This window comes from Cololabis saira, chromosome 2 (assembly GCF_033807715.1).
Source record: "Cololabis saira isolate AMF1-May2022 chromosome 2, fColSai1.1, whole genome shotgun sequence".
Classification (NCBI taxonomy): Eukaryota; Metazoa; Chordata; class Actinopteri; order Beloniformes; family Belonidae; genus Cololabis; species Cololabis saira.
In genome coordinates, this window is record NC_084588.1 from 36,591,703 (window position 1) to 36,611,328 (window position 19,626).

General features: G+C 38.3%; 1 protein-coding gene across 1 annotated transcript in view; it reads left to right on the forward strand.

Annotated features, from left to right (window-relative positions):
• tspan15 (tetraspanin 15) overlaps nucleotides 1–6,515 on the forward strand; it is a 28,846-nt gene extending 22,331 nt beyond the window's left edge. The window contains exons 5-8 of the mRNA XM_061744612.1: nucleotides 2,100–2,216; nucleotides 2,645–2,695; nucleotides 3,061–3,177; nucleotides 5,380–6,515. Of these exons, the coding sequence (XP_061600596.1) occupies nucleotides 2,100–2,216; nucleotides 2,645–2,695; nucleotides 3,061–3,177; nucleotides 5,380–5,541 (447 nt within the window). The 3' untranslated portion in view covers nucleotides 5,542–6,515. The remainder of the gene's footprint in view (nucleotides 1–2,099; nucleotides 2,217–2,644; nucleotides 2,696–3,060; nucleotides 3,178–5,379) is intronic.
• Nucleotides 6,516–19,626: the final 13,111 nt, after the last annotated feature.

Here is a 19,626-nt window from a genome sequence, read left to right on the forward strand (position 1 = left end):
ACTCTTAAAGTCCTTGCAACAAGTTTCTTTATTTCTTTGATGCATCTCTTGACGATGCATAAAGATGAGCTTGATATGACGTCAGTCTCTCCGAAGATTCACTCCTGGAACTAAACTGTTCCAGGTTAGCATATGATAATTGCTTAACCCTGCCATCACCTTTCTCTGGGTCTTGACCCAGAGCTAGAAAAACAACTCTGGATTCACACCAAACATTAGGGGGAGTATACTGGATGTCTTCTGCTGGCTAACAAAGAGCCACCTCATCTTTATTCATTTATCCATCATAACTCTACCTATTGTGCCTCACAGTCCCCCTCCTGATTATACATTTTCCACAAAATATTTTTTTATTGAAAAGATCAAATGCTCTCAGAATTATGTCACTCGTGTTCTTTCAAAAGATTATTCTCATACTCTGTTTTCACTTGCCGTTGTCAAACATAACCAGACTAAAAACTGACTTGCACATATATACACATATATGTTGTTTTGATTTTGAATTACAGCTGTTTAACATAAGCAGTAGCTTCTGTCAAAGCACTGGATTGGTTAACATTGGAAAGACAACAATAAGCTGCTATCACAATAGCACCTTTTGATGATAAAACAAATCTACTGATGTTATTGCATCACACAGAGCACATTACATCTTTATTAAATGTTTTTAACTCCTTCATCATTACTTCTGACCTGTCTCTGTCATAATCTTTGGTTAAAAAGTACTTGGACATTTTTCAGAGATTCACTTATCACTGGCAAACAAAAAAAAAAAACAACTTTGAGATTTGGGAAAACTGGCCTTATGGAGCAAACTAGAGACTTTGTACGCCACAACTCCTGATTGAGGAGTACTCAGCACTTACTCTCTTGTTGCTCAGTATTCAGTCACTACATGGTTTCATGGTTGTATTTTAAAACTGGCCCTTCATAATCACCTCGACTATACACCTATAAAGTCTTGTGACAGAATGTTAACATTTATGATGCTATTGTGTTCCTAAGAGACACATGGACTCTCTGAAGTCCTTAAATCCATCTCTTTTTGAAACTTAGAGCCACAGTAGATGTCATCCTAGCAAAATATGTTCCTGAATAGAGACACGTATATAAACCAACTTACAAGGTGAAAACAATACCAACCTTCGTGTCACTGATGGTACAAAAAGACCAACAAAGAGCTGGCTTCTTGGAAACAGAGATTATCTTCCTTTAGTTGCCTAATAAAAGCTTGTTTATTTTCTGTGAGGTAATGATGTTTTGTTTTTGTTCCCAAGGGTTTGCAAGTAATAGCTAAACAGAAAAGGCAATAAAAAAGTAATCGGTTGGTGTCACTTTTTTTCCTCTTTGGGTTGCATGTGAAGTGTTGCTGTTTGAGGCTGCAAGTCGTATTGATTTAGAAGGAACCGCTTCATTCTGCTGCCTTCAAGTGCTGCCCGAGCGTAGGACAAAGATGGCCCAGACCCCTACTGGAAGAAAACTATGGATTTGTCTTTTAGTGGTCTTTGATTTCTGTAAAAGAGCACAATGAGCTTTTCTGTAGCTTGTTTTATTATTTAATCAGAATTTAAAGGAGAAAAATACATTAGAAAATGAATTACAGGATAAAGTTGTTTCAGGTAATAAGAGTTGGGTAGTAATTTAGTTTTTTCAATAATGCTATAATTTCTGTTTACCCTAGGAATTCACACAATGTTATGATTAAAAACTTTGGGAATTAAATCATTTCCTAGACGTGAAGAGCTGGTGAATAATTTTCCATGTCAAGAGAAATATACTGAAATGTTTGCAGTTGTTGAATATGTTTCATAATGTGTAATGTGTGGCCCTCATCACCTGTGCTGTGCACTGAGAAATGTACATAAAACCATCCGCCCAACCAATTTCATGCATATTCCTGTTAATCATGGCTCTTTTCCTCCTAAAATGCTACTGGGACATTGCCAGCACTGCAAGAATAAAGTTGTTTACTGAGTTTTTTCACCTCCGGTTACATCAGCCTTATGTGCCTTCTATATCTTCTTCCATTTCTGGCTTTTAATCTGTTTTTATCCTGTTTTCACCTTTTACTTTCTGCTGTCTTTTTTTGTTTCTGGCAGTTTGAGTGTTGTGGAGGTCAAGAGTTTATAGACTGGGAAGTCAACATGTACCACAACTGCTCTGGACGTGGACCGCTAGCCTGCGGCGTCCCGTACACGTGCTGCGTGACTACTAAGGTAGGTTTCACAAGAAAGTATTTCCACTGCAACAGCTACTTTCTTTCACCTGAAAGCTAAATAATCTTGACAAAAAATAAGTAATGACTGGACAACAATCCCAACCTTCTCTGAGATTCTTCCTCATTTTGTTAAAATATACTTTATGCCAGTATTTTAAAACAGAAAGCCACAGTCTCAGAGCCATCACGATAGTATTTTATTCAAAGTTACACAAACATGTCCCCTCTTTCATCTGTCTGTGTAAGAGGAATCGTTGGTCTCATCAAAAGCGAGTGCAGCTCTTTTTTTTTCAAGGTTAATATTTATGAAGATGAACTTGTATGGAAAAGTGTCAGCTCTCATCATGACTTCTCATACTGGATTTTTCTCTCTCTTGCTTATTTTTTATTTCTAACACTTAATCTTGATGGTTCTCTTCCCTTCAGCCTAATGAAGTGGCCAATACTATGTGTGGATACAAGGTCCTGGAGAAATCGGTAAGACTGTACAGACACTGTTGGGATTGTAACTATGAAAAGACAGATGTTTCATGTATAATCAAGCTATACTCCTTCATTATCTTACGAGATACATGACATTCTTTTATGCTTTGACACTCAGAGCAGAGAAGTTTAAAAGTGCAGTTTTGCCTCTGATGCCTCCCAGTACTGACTACTCTGTTACACAGTTACATCATTATTGCCACAAATCCTTTCTGTACCAAGGGAAAGTCTGACTAAAAACTTAAAAAAAGTTATGAATTTAAGAAAATTAAATGTGTACGAAGGGAAAGCATGTAGCCTTTAAATATTATGCAGTTTTGAAATTTGGCAGAAGTAGAAGAGCTTTGTTTCTCTTGCAGCGGCTGGAGCTGTTGGACATCATCCATGTCAGAGGCTGCACTGATGCGTTCTTCATCTGGCTGATGGACAACTATAAGATTATGGCAGGACTATTGTTGGGGATACTACTGCCTCAGGTACTTTACATGTTAATACCCAACGAAACACGTTTTATTTACAGACGGTCTAATATTTAGAATGCTCCTAAACATTGTGTTCCTCTTCTACAGTCACGTTGAAAAAAAGAAAGTATCAGGACTTATTAAAAATGAAAGTATGTCTTTACCAAGTCAACATCAGGCGAATACAACCTCATCTGAACAAGCAGGATATACTGCACTGTCATTATTTATTGAACTAAATCTAAACCAGAATTCAGAATTGTGCGCCACCTTTAACAGCAATAATTTAAGTAATACCTTTCTCTATTATATTACCATTTTTACATTTTACAAGAATTTTGCCTCTTATGTCTTTAAAATATTGTCCGGGTTGATTAAAGGTTTATGTTTACATACTGTAGGTTCCATAACATGATTTCAGTCAGGTTTATGTCTCGACTTGGCCAGAGCGGCAGGCTTGCTCCTTTCTTTTTCAGCCATTCTCTTGTATATTTTTTGGTCCGTTTGGGATCAAATTAGGGCCATCAGTTGGCCTCAATTTGGATTTGAAAGTATTCTGGGGAACAGAGGAGCCTCAGCAGTCAGGGATCATTGTTGTCACTGTGCACTGTGGTTGATTTAACATGTCAACATAAAAGCCAGTACCCAAAGTTTCCCAGTAGAGCTTGGTAACAAGATGATGAATAGCAGTGTTTTGCATTTAAGAAAATATTTTAATATAATAGATGTGTGTTTAGTTAACCTAATGGCTAACTAAACACACATAGATACTTATATAAGTTATATTACACATAGCTGTCATGAAGTATAATGATGGTCATTGCTAAGTGAAGGCAAAACTTCAGGCAAAGAGAAAAACACAAACCCAATCACATATGTATGCAAAAAAAGTAAAGGTGCATTCAAGATACAACCAAGATTTTATGCAGAAAATTTTGACAACTTTTTTTTTCTCGAAGAGGAAATGATTAGGATGGAGGGAGCATCAACCTTCTTCTTTTTTTTAAAGTGAGCATAAAAACCATGCAGTTGACTTTTTTTTTTAGTCTCATTTTACACTTTTCAAACACTTCCACTTCCACTGTGGTTTGTGATGATTACAGGTGCTGTAGCGGTGTTGCAGCGCAACCACCGTCTAGGCTGCAGTAATTGCTAACATTTTCACAGTTCACAGATTTCTTATGAATATTCAATTCAGATCGAAACGTTTACAGTATCCATATGCAGCAGCATATGATATAACTCGCATGACTGAATGGGAAAAGATGCTCGTCCTCTCACCTCTCAGACACATCAGTCGGCTCATCTGCATCAGCGTCAGCACAAACCTGCCTACACGCTGCTTCATTTCTCTGAGCTTTTCTTTGCATCTCCACCAGACTACATTTGTGTTGGGTGAACTTGCTGAAAAAACTGATCTTTTTTCGATATGGTGCATGTTGTTACAGCACAGCTTATATCTTTAGCATTTCCTACTTATCTTTTAGTAGTTCCATTAAACAGTTTGAGTAAAGGAGACATGGAAGTATTTGTTTTTTTTCATTGAATTTCTGCCCCCTTTCCCTTTTTGGGGTTATAGTATACGTTAAGAATCAAACGCCCTGAAAGCTATGATTAATGATTATATGAATGTTGATTGGACTCGACTGCAACAAGCATACTGGATGTCACTGAGCTGTTTGAGTTGTTTTAATGAGTTATCCAGTCTGAACTGTTTCTCACTGCAATATTTTTTGTTTACTCGTTCATCGAGTGGTTCAAAAGATTTCTCTTATACACAAACGAAAAGATTGCTTCGACTTGAGTTGTATTTTAAATCGTAATCTAAAAATCTGCTAAATTATTAAATGAACAGAAGTAGAGAAGATGCAAAATATGAATAAATTAACCATTGCCTGTGTATAATTTAGTATTTATTCATATGCTGATGTTCAGGTGCTCTGTCAAACTATTTATGTAAAAGGAAACATGCAGGGATAGTTTATGTTGATTCTTCTACCTGAGAGAACACAGTCTTTGTGTATTTTTACTATTATTCAAATCGTACATCACATTATCTCAGCAAACGCAACCTTCAACATCAAAGGGCTTGGAACTTCCGCTGGAGCAGCTACAAGGAAATCACAGAAGTGATGAATGTGAATGAAAGAAAGCGCCAGTGAAGATCATCTTTGTGTCACTCCCATTCAGTGTCCACATCTCTGTGTCTCTGTGTAGTTCTTCGGCGTGATCGTCAGCTGGCTGTACATCACTCGTGTTGAAGACGCCATCGCTCAGTGCGGACACTACACGGACGGGCTGCTGGGTACACGGGAGAGAGGCATGAAGCATCAGGGCCGTCTGACCAAGTGGTTCAAATGTATGCCAGAAATCGACTGAAGACGAGCCCAAACATGGACTCCAGCCAGCGCCTGGTTTGCCCAGTGTTCAGCCAGGACTTGTTCAGTTTCATATTAAGCTTTGTTTTTCACAATTTTCCCCACCCTTTTTTGCAATGAGTTACTTATTGTTGTCTTACAAGAATTTCTACAGATATGTGGTTTTATGTGCATTATGCCTCAGTCTCAGGGATGAACACTGTGTTTGTTTTCCACTGCTTGTTTAACCATTTATGTGTTCTGTATAAGCACTAAGTAGTCGTAATACCGTAAAATGTAAACTAATGAAAGGCAGTTCCCTATTTATTTCAATCAGATATGGTCCTGTACAAACATTGATATTTTATCTACCTTTTTTTTTTTTTCTTTTTGGAAAGGTGCTTACATTTTTATTTTTTTTTATACATATCTGCTTAAGACCAGAAGTGCTTACTGATCTCAATAGTTTGTTGTCTGGTATGTCATTCTCCCAAGGCAAAGCTAATACTGGGAAAGCGGCAGGAAAGTTATTGGTGAGTTGGAGAACGAGAGAAGAGAATCTGTCCGATTGTAGAGTAGATGAGGAACTGCAAAATGCAACGTTGGCCTTGGTAAAGGATTCATTCTCTGAGTTTAAAATGTGCCTACATCATTTTGTTTTCAGCAGAACGTTTTACTGTTTTTCTTTCTTCCAAATACATTTTGTGTCATAAGAAAGTAAAGCACTGTTTGTTATTAAAAGTAAATAAAGAGGTGCTGACAGAGGAATTCTCAGGGTTATTGATAAACATTCAGGCATGTTGGATCGGATGTTTGACTTAAATGTTAACTATGTTCTAGTGGCCCGGGGCCGAACCCAACAAAGACATAATTTTTACAGGTTGGAAGATTTAAGAATTAAAATCAAATAAAAAAGGAAAATAGGGGTGCTGCTACACATAATGCAGATAGAAACGATGTTTGAAATCAGCTAAATAAATTATGGTGTAATTTTTGTGTAGTGTGTTTGAATTGGCTGACCAGGTTGTTGAATTGAGGGATGTCATTTCATCACCTTCAAGTGTCTTTTTCTTTTGAAGAAACACTTCTTTGGTCCATACTTCTCTAATTTTGAAGAGAGGGAACGTTCACTTGTCTTAATTTGTATCCAGAGATCAAAGACCTCATCTAGAGACCAAAATCCTCTTTGCTTTCGATTTTGTTTTCATTCAGATCTCCGAGCCTTTTTTTCTTTTTCTTTGTGTGGTTTTCCCAGCTGGCTGCGCCATCTGGATTAAAAGTGGGCTACTCTGGTACAGACAGGCGTCAGGCTTGAAATGGGCAAATGGTACGGGTCAATATTATTGACCCCAAATAGGAAGCCAAACACATGGGGGCCCACGAGGGATTCAAGTGTATTAATGGACATGGACTAATGGAGGGGCAAATTGTGTGGCTCCCATATAATGTCAGTAACGGCATGTCCCACATTGGAAAATTGATCAGTTGTTCCCTGCCTAAAATCCAAGTAGATCCCACTCAAGAGTCCATATGGTGAAACACATGAAGGACCATGATGGAACCTGCGGACAAAGCCATGTAGGACCCAATTGTGCAGAGTTTTTACTCATATGGAGCCAACATGTTAATGCTAGCTGGCTTCACACTACTGTACATAGTTATTATGTAATACTCACCTTGGATCCTATTTATAACTCATATAACGGTACTTCTCAGTTCAACCCAGAATGAAGCATGATCACTTTACAAATATTGAAGGATTTCCTCATAAGCACAATCAAATATCAGGACCAATAAGAATCCATGTAACACTCTCCTCGTGGTGCAGCTGCCAAAGGTTGGTCAAAAAGATATACAAATATGTTAACTATGTCTAACTTTTATGCAACTGTGCCGTGGGGGATTGGTGTATAGCTCTGTTGCTTCACAGCAAAAAGGTTCCTGCTTCAAGTCCCGGCGGGGGCTGTTCTGTGTGGAGTTTACATGTTCACCCTGTGCTTGTGTGGATTTTCTGTCAGTATGCTACTTCCTCACACGGTTCAAAATGTGTGTGTACCGGTATATGTTGGTTTAATTGTGTAGTTATTTGTCTATATGTTTGATCTGTCCAGCACCCCTACCTTTTCAACAGGCAGTGCTGGGATAGGCTCTAGCCGACTCGGAGACCCTACATAGGCTCTGATATGTGACGGTGTGTCAATACGTGACTTACGTTAACTTCTTGTTCTGGTTAAACAGAAGCAAGAACTATTTGCTCTTTTATTTCATGTATTTAGAAAAACAAAGAGCTGAACATTTGTGTTACACTGTTGCTGACATTACTAACAGTGATGACCTAAATTCATTATTATGGCTACTTAAAATGTCTTAACCATATACTTTATGGGCAGAAATAATATATTTGTTATATACTGCATGATTAACAGTATATTTTACTTATGATAAGTGCTCTACATGTATACATACTTGTGGGTGGTGTCTCTGGAAGCATCTTCTGTTTCTAATGACTTCACTGGGAAGATAAATTGAAAGAAATATGTTTTCATCAAACTCTCTTATTGAAGGTGGAAAATAAAGTTATAAGAAGGTTTTCAGTGAGTTCTGTTGTATTTCTTCAACGTGATGTCAATAAATATATGTTCCTATAGAGATTTTTTCGGGGTGGGGCCAGTTAAATTATAGCTAATATAATACTGTTTACTTCCAAGGTCAGCCTCGTGCTTGGTTCCTTGGAGTTTTTACATTTTTCATGTTTAGGTGTGCACATTTTGTATTTGAACAAAGACAGCACAGGTCGGCTATGTGTCAACTGTGCATTTTAAATCGTTTTTTAAGAAAAAAATAGTCTGATTTTGTAGTTACAAATTATCCTTAAAACTTCCTCCATTAAAAAAAACTTGATCTCACATCTGAAAGTTATTATCTTACTATTATGAAAGTTATAAACACATGAATGAATCAACCGCAGAACATAACTTATTTATGTATTTAAAACAATTAAGCTTTCAAACTGAATAACTAGATAGATTTCAACTTTAGGGGTGAGGCTGTTATACTCCTTACCAGATGTTGCGTTACCAAACATCAGGTCGGTTTCTCCTACATGGACATTATCTGAAGTTTATGTCCATGTTCCTTCTTACAAGAAGCTTCTTACATGAGACGAGTATGCATGATGGGACGGCAGTATCTAAAGTGGTCTTCGACTTTCTCTCACTCCTGCTGCTCTGAGGACTTTCAGGCACATTAATATTTTACTTTGGCCACCATTAAGGAGGATAAAAGGAGGAATCTTCTGTGAAGTGTCTTGTTTTCTTCTGCGGTGCACAAACAACTAGCAGCTTAAAAGATTAAAGTTTGAAAGCAACATTCGCAGCAGAGGAGCACAGACCTCCAACTAAACTGGTGTTGTGGACCATAATCTCCCGACTATCCACAAATAAACTCATCACTCTGAACAACAAACTAATGTGAGGTTAAAGTGGGATAGACTGTAGTTACAGTAAAGTTCAGGTTATCTGACAATCTAAGAGCGGCGTCCCACACAGTTAGCTCTCACTCCCAGTATGTCCCATGATGGGGCTTGGTCAACACTTTGTTACCCCCTGGGTACAATTCAGCTGGGGTCACTTTTCTAATACCAGGATATTCAGACACACCAAAACTTCTCTGCTGCCTGTATCACTGACACGTCACCCAGAAAATATCCAAGACGCTTGAGGCACAGAAGAACTACACGATGAGCTGCTGAAGGCTAAACATTCAGCTCCCAGATAACCATAATAAACTATATTGTAGTACTTTCTGAACAATGTTACCAAGTGCTCAGCAAAGCAGAGAATTTAATTCAATTCAGTTTTGAAGAGACCCAAAAGATAGAATTAGACTTCAAGTTATTCCAATTACTCAATAAAAACAATGATAATTATAATTATAAGGGCTGGTCTTGTTTTTACACTTCATATCCAGTCAAATAGCTGCCAAATGCCAACTCAGTACCTGATATCAACTCCAGACATTGTACTTACTGCATCTGCCTTGATGGTAAAGGTGAAGCGTCAGTTCGGTCAGAAACATAGTAACCTATGACCGTATATTGCACATTTACAAAAACGCACAGCAAACACTTCTTTTCATAACGTGTTTGATTCAGGGTGTTTTTTATTGCCTCTGCCTCATTCCAGACTCAACAATGTTTATATTTCAGTGTAGGCCATGTAGCCTCTCTTGTTGAACTCCTGTATTCTATTTATCTATCAACCTTGAAGACAGCTCAGTCATAAAACTTTCATTTGGCATTTGGAAGTAAGTTGAGAGATCACAGGGACCATCTCTCAGTGACTTCTCTGGACTAAGATCAAAAGTTTGATTGACTACTCAGCTTGTACTGTGGAGGAAATGAAATTGACTTTTACTCAGCTGGTTTGTGGAGGCAGCTTACAATATTTCAAATCACCAGCTCATTGCTACAAATCCTCATTAGAAGTTTACTGGCTTTTATTGCTTGCATCATTCTCTGCCAAAAGCTGACTTTAAAGGCTCCCGTTAAAGTATATACTGTTTTTCTTGTGTAAACTTGTTAAACAGAAGGTGTTGGAGCCACCGACCACCTCCCCACCAGGTGTGCTGAGTGTGTCACTGATCCATCCCGCAGATGCAGAAAAAGTCACCAGCATTTTGTTTCATGAAAATGAATAACATTGAAAAGCTCATGAGCAGAGCTACATTTTTTTCACTTTAGGGACACATGCTGATCTGTAGGTGATGTACAGAGCTATCATATAAAAACACCTAAATATGTGATGAGTTTTCATGGCAAGTTTAAGTTGACCCAATTCTATTAATTTTGTGTTTTTTTGTTTTCTTTTATCATTTTTTTCTCTTTCTTTCTCTGTCTTTCTTTCTCTAGCTGAAAATCCCAATAAATTACATCCAAATATCACATTAGGAAGACTGAGGAAATAAGGACATCACAATTGAACAGTAACTTACAAAACACAGTGAAAAATTACATTTCATCATGGTTTTGTTAAGTGTGCATGTAAGATAATAGGCTCCGTGCTATTAGCTTGTGTCTGATGCATTAAATAAGGGAACTAATGAAAGTCTAAAACAAAATGTTTCAGTCTGATAGGATAACTTTTCTTTCCCAGGAAAATAAAAATCTATGAGAGGGTCTAATAGATAGATAGATAGATAGATAGATAGATAGATAGATAGATAGATAGATAGATAGATAGATAGATGCTCGACTTTTAATTGGTACAAGAAAACAGGAGCATAATACTCCAATGTTAGCAGGACTTTATTGGTTCCCAGTTAATTTACGCATTGATTTTATAATTATTTTCTTTGTTTTTAAATGTCTTCATGGTACGCTCCAAACTATCTGTCTGACCTGCTTCAGCCGTACACTCCTTCACGCTCCCTCAGGTCGGCAGATCAATTATTGTTAGTCGTTTCTGAGAGGAAGCGTTGGCTCAGCAGACCCAAGCTTTTAAATCCTCCCTTAAACATAGTTTTTTGCTTTAGCTTTTTAACTCTTGTGGGGTTTTTTTTTTTTTTGTGTTTATAATATTTTTACCCCCAATTCTTTCCCATTTTTACCACCCCGTGCTCTACCTAAGTCAGTTCTGGGCATTGCCCTCCTCTGCCAACCCCCAGGCAGAGGTGCACTGAGCTCAGGTCTCCTCCTTACTTGAGGAGTGAGCAGGCCGCTTCTTTTCACCAGACAGGGTGGGGTTTCTCTGGCCGGACGTAGCGCGTGGAAGGATCACGTTATTCCGGCCAGAGGCCCCCCACCTGGTGCCCCGGCTGGCCAGAGGGCCATGTATAGGCCAGGACTGTGTGCATGTTTAACACGGGGAGAACATGCAAACTCCACACAGAAAGGCCCTTTCGCCAACGCTGAAGTCATGGGGGAACTTAACACGCATTCAGCGCCCACAGCGTCCCCGGCGGGAATTGAACCCAGGACCTTCTTGCTATGAGACGGCTGCACTACCAGCTGCGCCTTTATCTGTTTTATGCTTTTATGTTTCATATTTATTTTATATGTTGTTAATTATTTTTATGTTTTTCGCTGAATCCATGTTTGTGTTCAGCACTTTGTTTAACTATGGGTCGTTTTTAAAGGTCTATATATATGAAGTTGAGTTGAGTAGGTATAGATCGTAGATCCTTTATTTCATGCACCTTTAAAAGCAGACATGTATACAGCATGTGAAATTTTGTGCAGTCATTATGAACTTTAAATCATAAAAGGCCTACGAACACCCTTGATCAGAGGAGGATAGTAATACTGTCAAAAGAAGCCATAAAAAAAAGGCAGATAACAAACGCGTTTGATAGGTTTGAAAGGTTTAAACATGAACTAATATAAGTTATGTTTTCTATGTCAATAAATGGGGGGATTTGTTTTGTAATATGATATTCATTTATTTTGTAATTTGTCAGAGCAATGTGGTAATCAGCTTCGAAAGACAGTGTTATCTTTGGTAATTGTCACTTTCATGACAATTATAACTTATTGAACATTGAGTGAGGAGGTTATTACATTTTCTCCAAATAAGCTACGGCACTTGAAACAATCTCACAGTTAACTGAAATAGACAGTAATGTCCCTGGCTCATAAACAGGTACATTAAGAAGGATGCATATTGAATATCAAAGGGCCTCTGTTACATCAAATAGTGTGAACATAAGGGCTGATTACATGAAAATTCACCAGCAAGTAAGCTACGATTAGATAACCTCAAAAAGAAGAAGTATAACTGGTACCAGCTTTCAAAAACAAAAATCATGAGACTGACCGTCACTTCAGAAAACGTACACTGTCTTCTCACTGGTGTTTTATAAAGTCTATGAAATAAATGAGCCCTTCACTTAGAAACGTATCCTTTAAGGTCAGTGAACGCACGGTTGTAACAGTTCTGTTAATCACAACAACAGATGCGGAGAACAGAGACATTATTCAAACCTTCTGTTTTCACTGAAATTTCTATTTAATCAAAACAACTAGTTTAAAAGCCTGTCAGTTAAAGGGTGTGCACAATTGATTTTGTGCAGAAAAAACGATTGCTTCAGCAGCACCTCGGACAAAGTCTCACATGCTATTTGACTCTAGGGTCATTTTTCAGTCTAGAACTTTTTTTTTGTTGTTAATTTTGCACTACTTAATCTGCTTAAATGGACCAGCTGTCACTGAATCTATATCTGTTTTCCTACTCACACAGGTACGCATGCTGACATGTGGGGGAAGGTGCTGGTCATTTATCAGTCTGCTGGATAGTCGGGTGTCTGGTCTGACATTTACCCTTCCATAAAACATAACTACCTAACCTAATCGCTTTGTGTTGGCAGACGCAGACGACACTGTGACCTCAGAAAAATCTGAAAATTCTTCTTCATCACCAACACATCTGAATCTATCACCCAAACATCCGTGTCTTAGCAACAGGTGCGACTAGCTTTGGTTGTCAGTTATTGTAGTTATTGGATGGAACTCAATCGTCAAAACTAAATAAACAGGACTGATTGAACCTCGGAAGTTTCCAGAGGGAACTTTAGATGAAAACATGAAACTAATTATAGTTTGAACGTTCTTCAGAGGATTATGAAGAGGAAAACAGCTCCTTTTATGTGCAACAACCTCTTTATATCGAATCTAGTAGTGTGGAAAAGCAGCAGGAATATGAATCATGTTTTACTCATTATTCAGATTTAAAATATACAAAATTAAATAACCACATATTGATAAGATGACCGTGTAACATAGATATTTGTGATTATCGGAGCAAAACACTGACTATGTTTGCCCGTTGTCGGTGGATATTATGTCTAAATCCAACAGGGCAAACAACGGGCAAACATATTCAGTTCACATCACAGTAACTGAGCCAAAGTTGTCAAAAGCCAGACATTCTGTTGCTTTTATTTCTTTATTTTTTCTCTCTGTTTCTTCTTATATGAAGTATAAGTGAACTCCATAGTTTGAACCTGATAGTGATGGGTTTTTTTCTTCACAAAAAAGCAGCAGAAAGAGGAACTACAGTAATAAAAGCCTCACGTGTGCTTCAGTGACTCAGAGGTCAGTCTTTTAGCAAAATAACATACAGTTTTGTCTCTAAATTGTTGGGTCGGTTAAAAAAAAAATCTGTAACATTTTAATGTATTACAGCTGGTAATTACACGTTTGAGTCCATCCAAACACTGTCTGCTGGAGACACATGGTGGAAGCTCCATGGAGATCAGCAGATGTTAGAAATCAACGATCAAGCTGCAGAGGTATAAAAAAATAACTAATGTCAGGTGGGAATCAGAAGTTTTTCTCTCACAGCTGGAAATGTCACAGTTAAAATGTTTTCAGATGACTTTGTATTCATGAATAAATGTGTTTTTTTCTGTTGATGTAGAGTCTCAGTTTGGGGTTTTCATTGTATGGCTAAAATATTGACAAAGACCCAGTTGAAATTGCTACCACCTGTGAATTTGAACTCATCACCTTTAATCATGGATGTTTTTCATCAGGTTTTCTACACCTGGTTTAATCCTCTTCGGGGACATGGTGGGGTGAACCTTAATCACAGGCAACACAGGTTACGACAGGTTAATACATCATATTAACCACTCCAACTCAGGAGGTGGCAACATGTAGCATCACATTGGTGGCTGTGTGTAAGGCTAATAAAACCAGAGAGGGATTTCATGAGATGGTGGGTGGTGTTTGTGGAGCACTCATTTATCTTCCGCCTCCTCTTCAGGCAGGCCGACACCCCTGCGGTTATCAGCTCCTCTCCTGCAGTACATCAATGCCTGCTCGCCATCATTCCTTGCTCAACCTTCATCTTAACTTGTCTCTACGGTGGATTTCCACCTGCTTTACTCTAAGCGTCGTCTGCCTCCCGTCTTCAGTGCGTTCATTGCCACATCACTGCAGCTGGAGTACTTTCATAAAACATTCTCTTCACAAACTGGCGTCAGGCATGTAGCTCTGCTTTTTGAGTACAAACTTCTCACTGGTGTGTCAGTCTTGAGGGTGATTCTCTCATAGATTATACTGTGCTTGTTTCATCTCAGGATGAGCCCACAATGACAGCTAAATGTTTGTCAGGCACATGAATCTCTCTTGCCCACACTGACAGTGAGACACAGAGGGATGGACAAACAGACAAGCAGCATTTTTCTGAGGCATTCTTCATGAAAGCGGGGCTGACTGAGTCAACTATTAACTTCATTGTCTCTGCTGTGAGTCATGGAGGAGGTGGGAAGATCGGCATGAAGGCCAGATTGTTCAGTGACTGTCTGACGCTCGTAGATTCAAAAGTGTCCAGGTTCTGTCGAATTTCTTCTTTTCTTTCTTTTTTTCAAGCTTTTTGGATGCGTTTACTGATCCTCTGGCCCTTTCTGGTGTTGCACCACATTTAGTTGTTCAGGTATATTCCCAACCTGAACCTCTTTGCTCATGATTTTAATAGACTGGGGTCAGAGATCTCTCTCTCCAGGACTTTGATCTATAATACACTCACACATAGGGACCATCACTTAAATAACTTGAAATTGATAAGAATAGAATCAATAAATAAAAGTTTACTGAACATTGACTAATGAAAATCAGGCATTAGTTGTGAACCGTGGTTCAACAGAATGATCGCAACAAAGTAATTAACCAAATAGTTGGTGAAAGATAATTAAAAATTATTTGACCATAGTGTCATGTTAAACTAAAGTGTCTTCAGTCTTGCAGTCATTTTGACTATGTAAAGGATGAAAAGTCATCACTCTACAATTCCTTTGATTTCAATACACATTCATTCAGGCCTCTGTAATAAAATGTTTTGGTTTTACTATCAAAACTATACAGAAGTGAGGTCTAAAAGGACAAGTTGCTGTTTCTGTAAAATATGGTCTAATTCGTCTGGTCCACCTGTCTCCAATCAGCTGGCATTATGTTCATTTTATAAATGTTCATCTTTTCAATTTAAAATGTTGAAGAATTAACATGGATTAATTGGTCACTTCTGTGTAATTTGGTGTGTACGTGATCAATATATGATCACTTAACTGACAAATTAACTAAAAGCATTCTCAGGAAGGGAAAATAGTAGCTTTTTTTCCATTTGAAATCAAAAAGCTGCTTGTTTTGTGGTGTAGAGTTTTCTCTGTGAAAATCCAGACAACCGTCAAGGCTGCATCATGTTGCAGTAGACACAACTGGATGTAGGAAAAAGCTTAATCATTAATCATTAATTAAGGTCACTTTAGTCAGGTGTGGAGGTGCTTTGTTGAATGCATTTCACTAATGAATCTGCAAGGAGACAATTTCTTTCCCATCTTTTGCATCTTTCCCCCTTTTTTTCTTTCTGTATTTTTTAATTTGGCTTTGACCTTTTAGAAAGAAAGTGCTGCTGAGACTGGAAAATGTCTGGAGCCTCTTACAAAGACAAAAAACACAACCAAAAGCCCCACAGAGGAAAGGTTGGCTGAAAGAGTCATTGAAGTGACACAGTTGAATTATGTAAATATGCAGTAAAGCATGTGATTGTGATCTCTCAGATCCTTGTTTATAGGCAGTGGGAGGTACAAAGCTTCTATTTTACCGTCTATGAATCGCTCCTCCTACTATTAGTTAAGATATAAGAATTTCACTTCAGAATTGATCTTTTTGATATTAAGATTTTGTGCAACAAATGCAAGAATGTCAAAAATCCTTAATTCCAGTTTTCAAGGTACGTCATTTGCAGAACTAATATTATCTACTGTGGAGATTTGCAAGATCAGACTCAGAAAAGAAGAACTCCTGCCAGGCTCCACAGGATTAGTTTGTGACTAATGCACAACGCAAACAGCTGGCAGCTTCAATTTTAGGGGGGGGTTGATAACTACTGGAATTGTAAATGTGTACATAAACAAGTCTAAATGACCAGAATTCATCCCAGAACTCATCACACTCTGTCTAGGATAAGGTGATGATACCTTCACAGTGATCGAAGGCTCTCTATGAAGTAATTTTTGTAAAATGTCCTGAAAGCTCACAGTTCCCATCTAAGCGTGATTGCTCACTGCTCTTTTTCCATCCCTCCCATGGTTTTGTACATTTGTGTCCTAGCAGGCTACTGCAGGCTACTGGTATTCCAATTGATCTCCAGATCTTCAAACCTCCTGTCTAAAATAAGAACAACACAACTGTGCACATTATTACCAAACCTGTCTCTTCAACTTTATAAAGTCCACTCAGGTGGGAAAGCTAACTCCATTAGTTAAGTACCTGTTGACTCTGTGTCCTGAAAAACTCAACACACGAATGCAATCGTACTGTCTCGCCTTTTCTATGTCCACAAATGGAGGATCTGACCGCAAGTTTCAACACCTTTCCCCCACTATGACTCTGAAGACTGTTGCCTTTTTGTCTACAGATTTATTTTGTTAAGGTAGATACAGTTTAAAAAAAGGGAAAAAGCTAAATTACAGATAAAGGCAAAATCATGTGGCAAAACACTAACTCCATGACAAAAATGTATGTGTATATAATGCAAACCATACTTAATGTAAGTTTAAAGTCATCAGTACACATACAGGCGATGGGTCTGTAAAAATATTAGTGGACCTCCTGAAGCTTCCTGAGCATAGTAGATGGGTGATCATGGGAAATGTCTGTGTGGACGGTGCCTACAAGCCACAGAGAGTAACCCTCTTCACTAATGCCCTGGAACGAGGCCGTCCAACCATGGTTCAGCCATGTCCCGGTTTCCTTCATGTATGAGAGAGATGCAGCCTCAAGCGATGGAGAAGATGCTGCTCTAGTGTTCCAGTTGACAAGTGATGGTCACAAGCTGATTCTCCTTCCTGGAGAATTATTTCATCTATTTGGATATGGCGGATAGACTGAAAACACAAACCAGCTGAAACTCTTCAGTGCTGATGTGATATCAAAATGTGTTTTAATTCAGCTTGAAGAACATACGAGTGAGGCCCTGCTCCCCCTGAATTAGTGTGTTAGATTCTCTCAGGTTTACATGGTAGCTGTCCTGGTCTCTGTCCTGCTCCATGTAGGCCTCCCACTGGTATGTTTTGTCTGACAGCACAGAAATAGGGGGCCTTAATCCTCATGTCTAAACACATAGTCGGTGCATGGTATTTCTGGTATTTGTCTTTCAAAAGCCTGAAATGAACACAAAGCTACAGACAAAAAGGAGGCTTTTATTTTATTTTGGTTTCTGCTGTCACCTCCTGGTCAGCCTCTGCAAAAGCAACTTTTTATTTTTTAGCTTCAAAACGAAGAAATGGTAAATAGTTAATGAGTTTAAAATAAAATTGTATACTACTTCTACACGTTTCGTGCTATGTTGAATAATGGGAGATATATTTATAAGAAAAAAAGAATAATGGGAGTATCCAAGTTGATGGCATTTTAACGCTGTAGCGTGAAGAGATTTTGTCCATCCAGTACTTTTATTAGATATTTCTTTTTTCCAATAGGTGAGCATGGCCAGACACATAGTAGTTTCGTATGTTTACTTTTTTCTTCGGATTTTTTTTTTATTTTTTATTTTTTAAACAGCGGAAGTTCCCTGACGTCATTTCCGTTCCGCGAAGCTGAAAATTTGGCGCCCTGGACTTTAAATGAGTACAGTGAGAGTCATCATTGAAGGTCTTTTCCGACTGCAGTATTTGTTTTATGATGTAGTTTCGTTGTCGTATCTTAGACAGGTCTGTATTTAGTCTTCTGGTTGTGGAGATGCGGAGCAGCTCGAGCCGTGTTCGTGGTGTTTTTAGCTGATGCCGCCGAGATAAGCCTGCAGTTTCCAATACGATCGATCAGCTAACTAAACTTAACAGATGCATAATCAATCAGTTAATTAAACTGTGGTAGATAAGCCAGTTGTTAAGCAAGAGTCCCAACATTAAACTGCTGCATAACCAGAGACATCATGAACAGGACCAAAGTGAAGAAATCCAAGGTGAGTCATGCTGGTTTACTGTAACTCTTTATGTGTATTCCGTTTGTAATGTTTGGACTAATTTAATCAGAGAGTAAGCTTTAGTTATTCTTTTGTTTAATTCATTCATTCATTCATTCATTCATTCATTATCTTACCCGCTTTATCCCTTGCGGGGTCACGGGGGTCTGCTGGAGCCTATCCCAACTCATTTTAGGTGAGAGGCAGGGGATACACCCTGGACAGGTCACCAGTCCATCACAGGGCCACATATAGACACACAAACCATACACACAACCACACTCACACCTACGGGCAATTTTAGAGTCATCAATTAACCTAATATGCATGTTTTTGGACTGTGGGAGGAAGCCGGAGTACCCGGAGAAAACCCACGCAAGCACGGGGAGAACATGCAAACTCCACACAGAAAGGCCCCTGCCAGGCCTGGGAGTCGAACCGGGGACCTTCTTGCTGTGAGGCAACAGTGCTAACCACTAAGCCACCGTGCTGCCCTTTTGTTTAATGATAAATAATAATAATTTGATCTCATAAAACATAATTTACCATTTATTACAAAGTCTTAATGGATAAACACTCCTCTAACATGTTGGTATTTCTCTTTTTTCCTGTCAGCTGTCGTCAAGGTTACCTGGGAGCCAGAGAAACATAGGATCATTCTTTCCATCCAAAAACGAAAACGTAAGGTTTATGTCATGTCTTTTAGGCATTGAAGGTGCAGATATCACAATCTTTAAATTATTGCCAAGTGTATTTATACATTTTAGAGTTTTGAGAATTTTGAATGGTAACATCAAAGTGTATAATTGCTATGATTTTAACTTGATGTAACTTTTTGTATTTGTATTTATTTATTTAGCACAATTTTAAAAAAAATAGTGCAAGGAGGGAACGAAGCCCAGAGGGCTTGTACAGAGTTCCACCCCCGTCATCTACTGTAAACAGAAAATTAAATGTACAAACATAGGAAAACTCTAATTATAAACATGAAAAGAAAACAAGGATACATAATAGAGAATACATTGAAAAATTAGGACATGAGATGTTTTTTCAGCAATTTTTTGAAGGATATAAATGACAATGTGGACCTCAGAGACATATCTAAATTGTTCCAGAGTTTAGGACCTCTAAATGAAATATTAAACTGA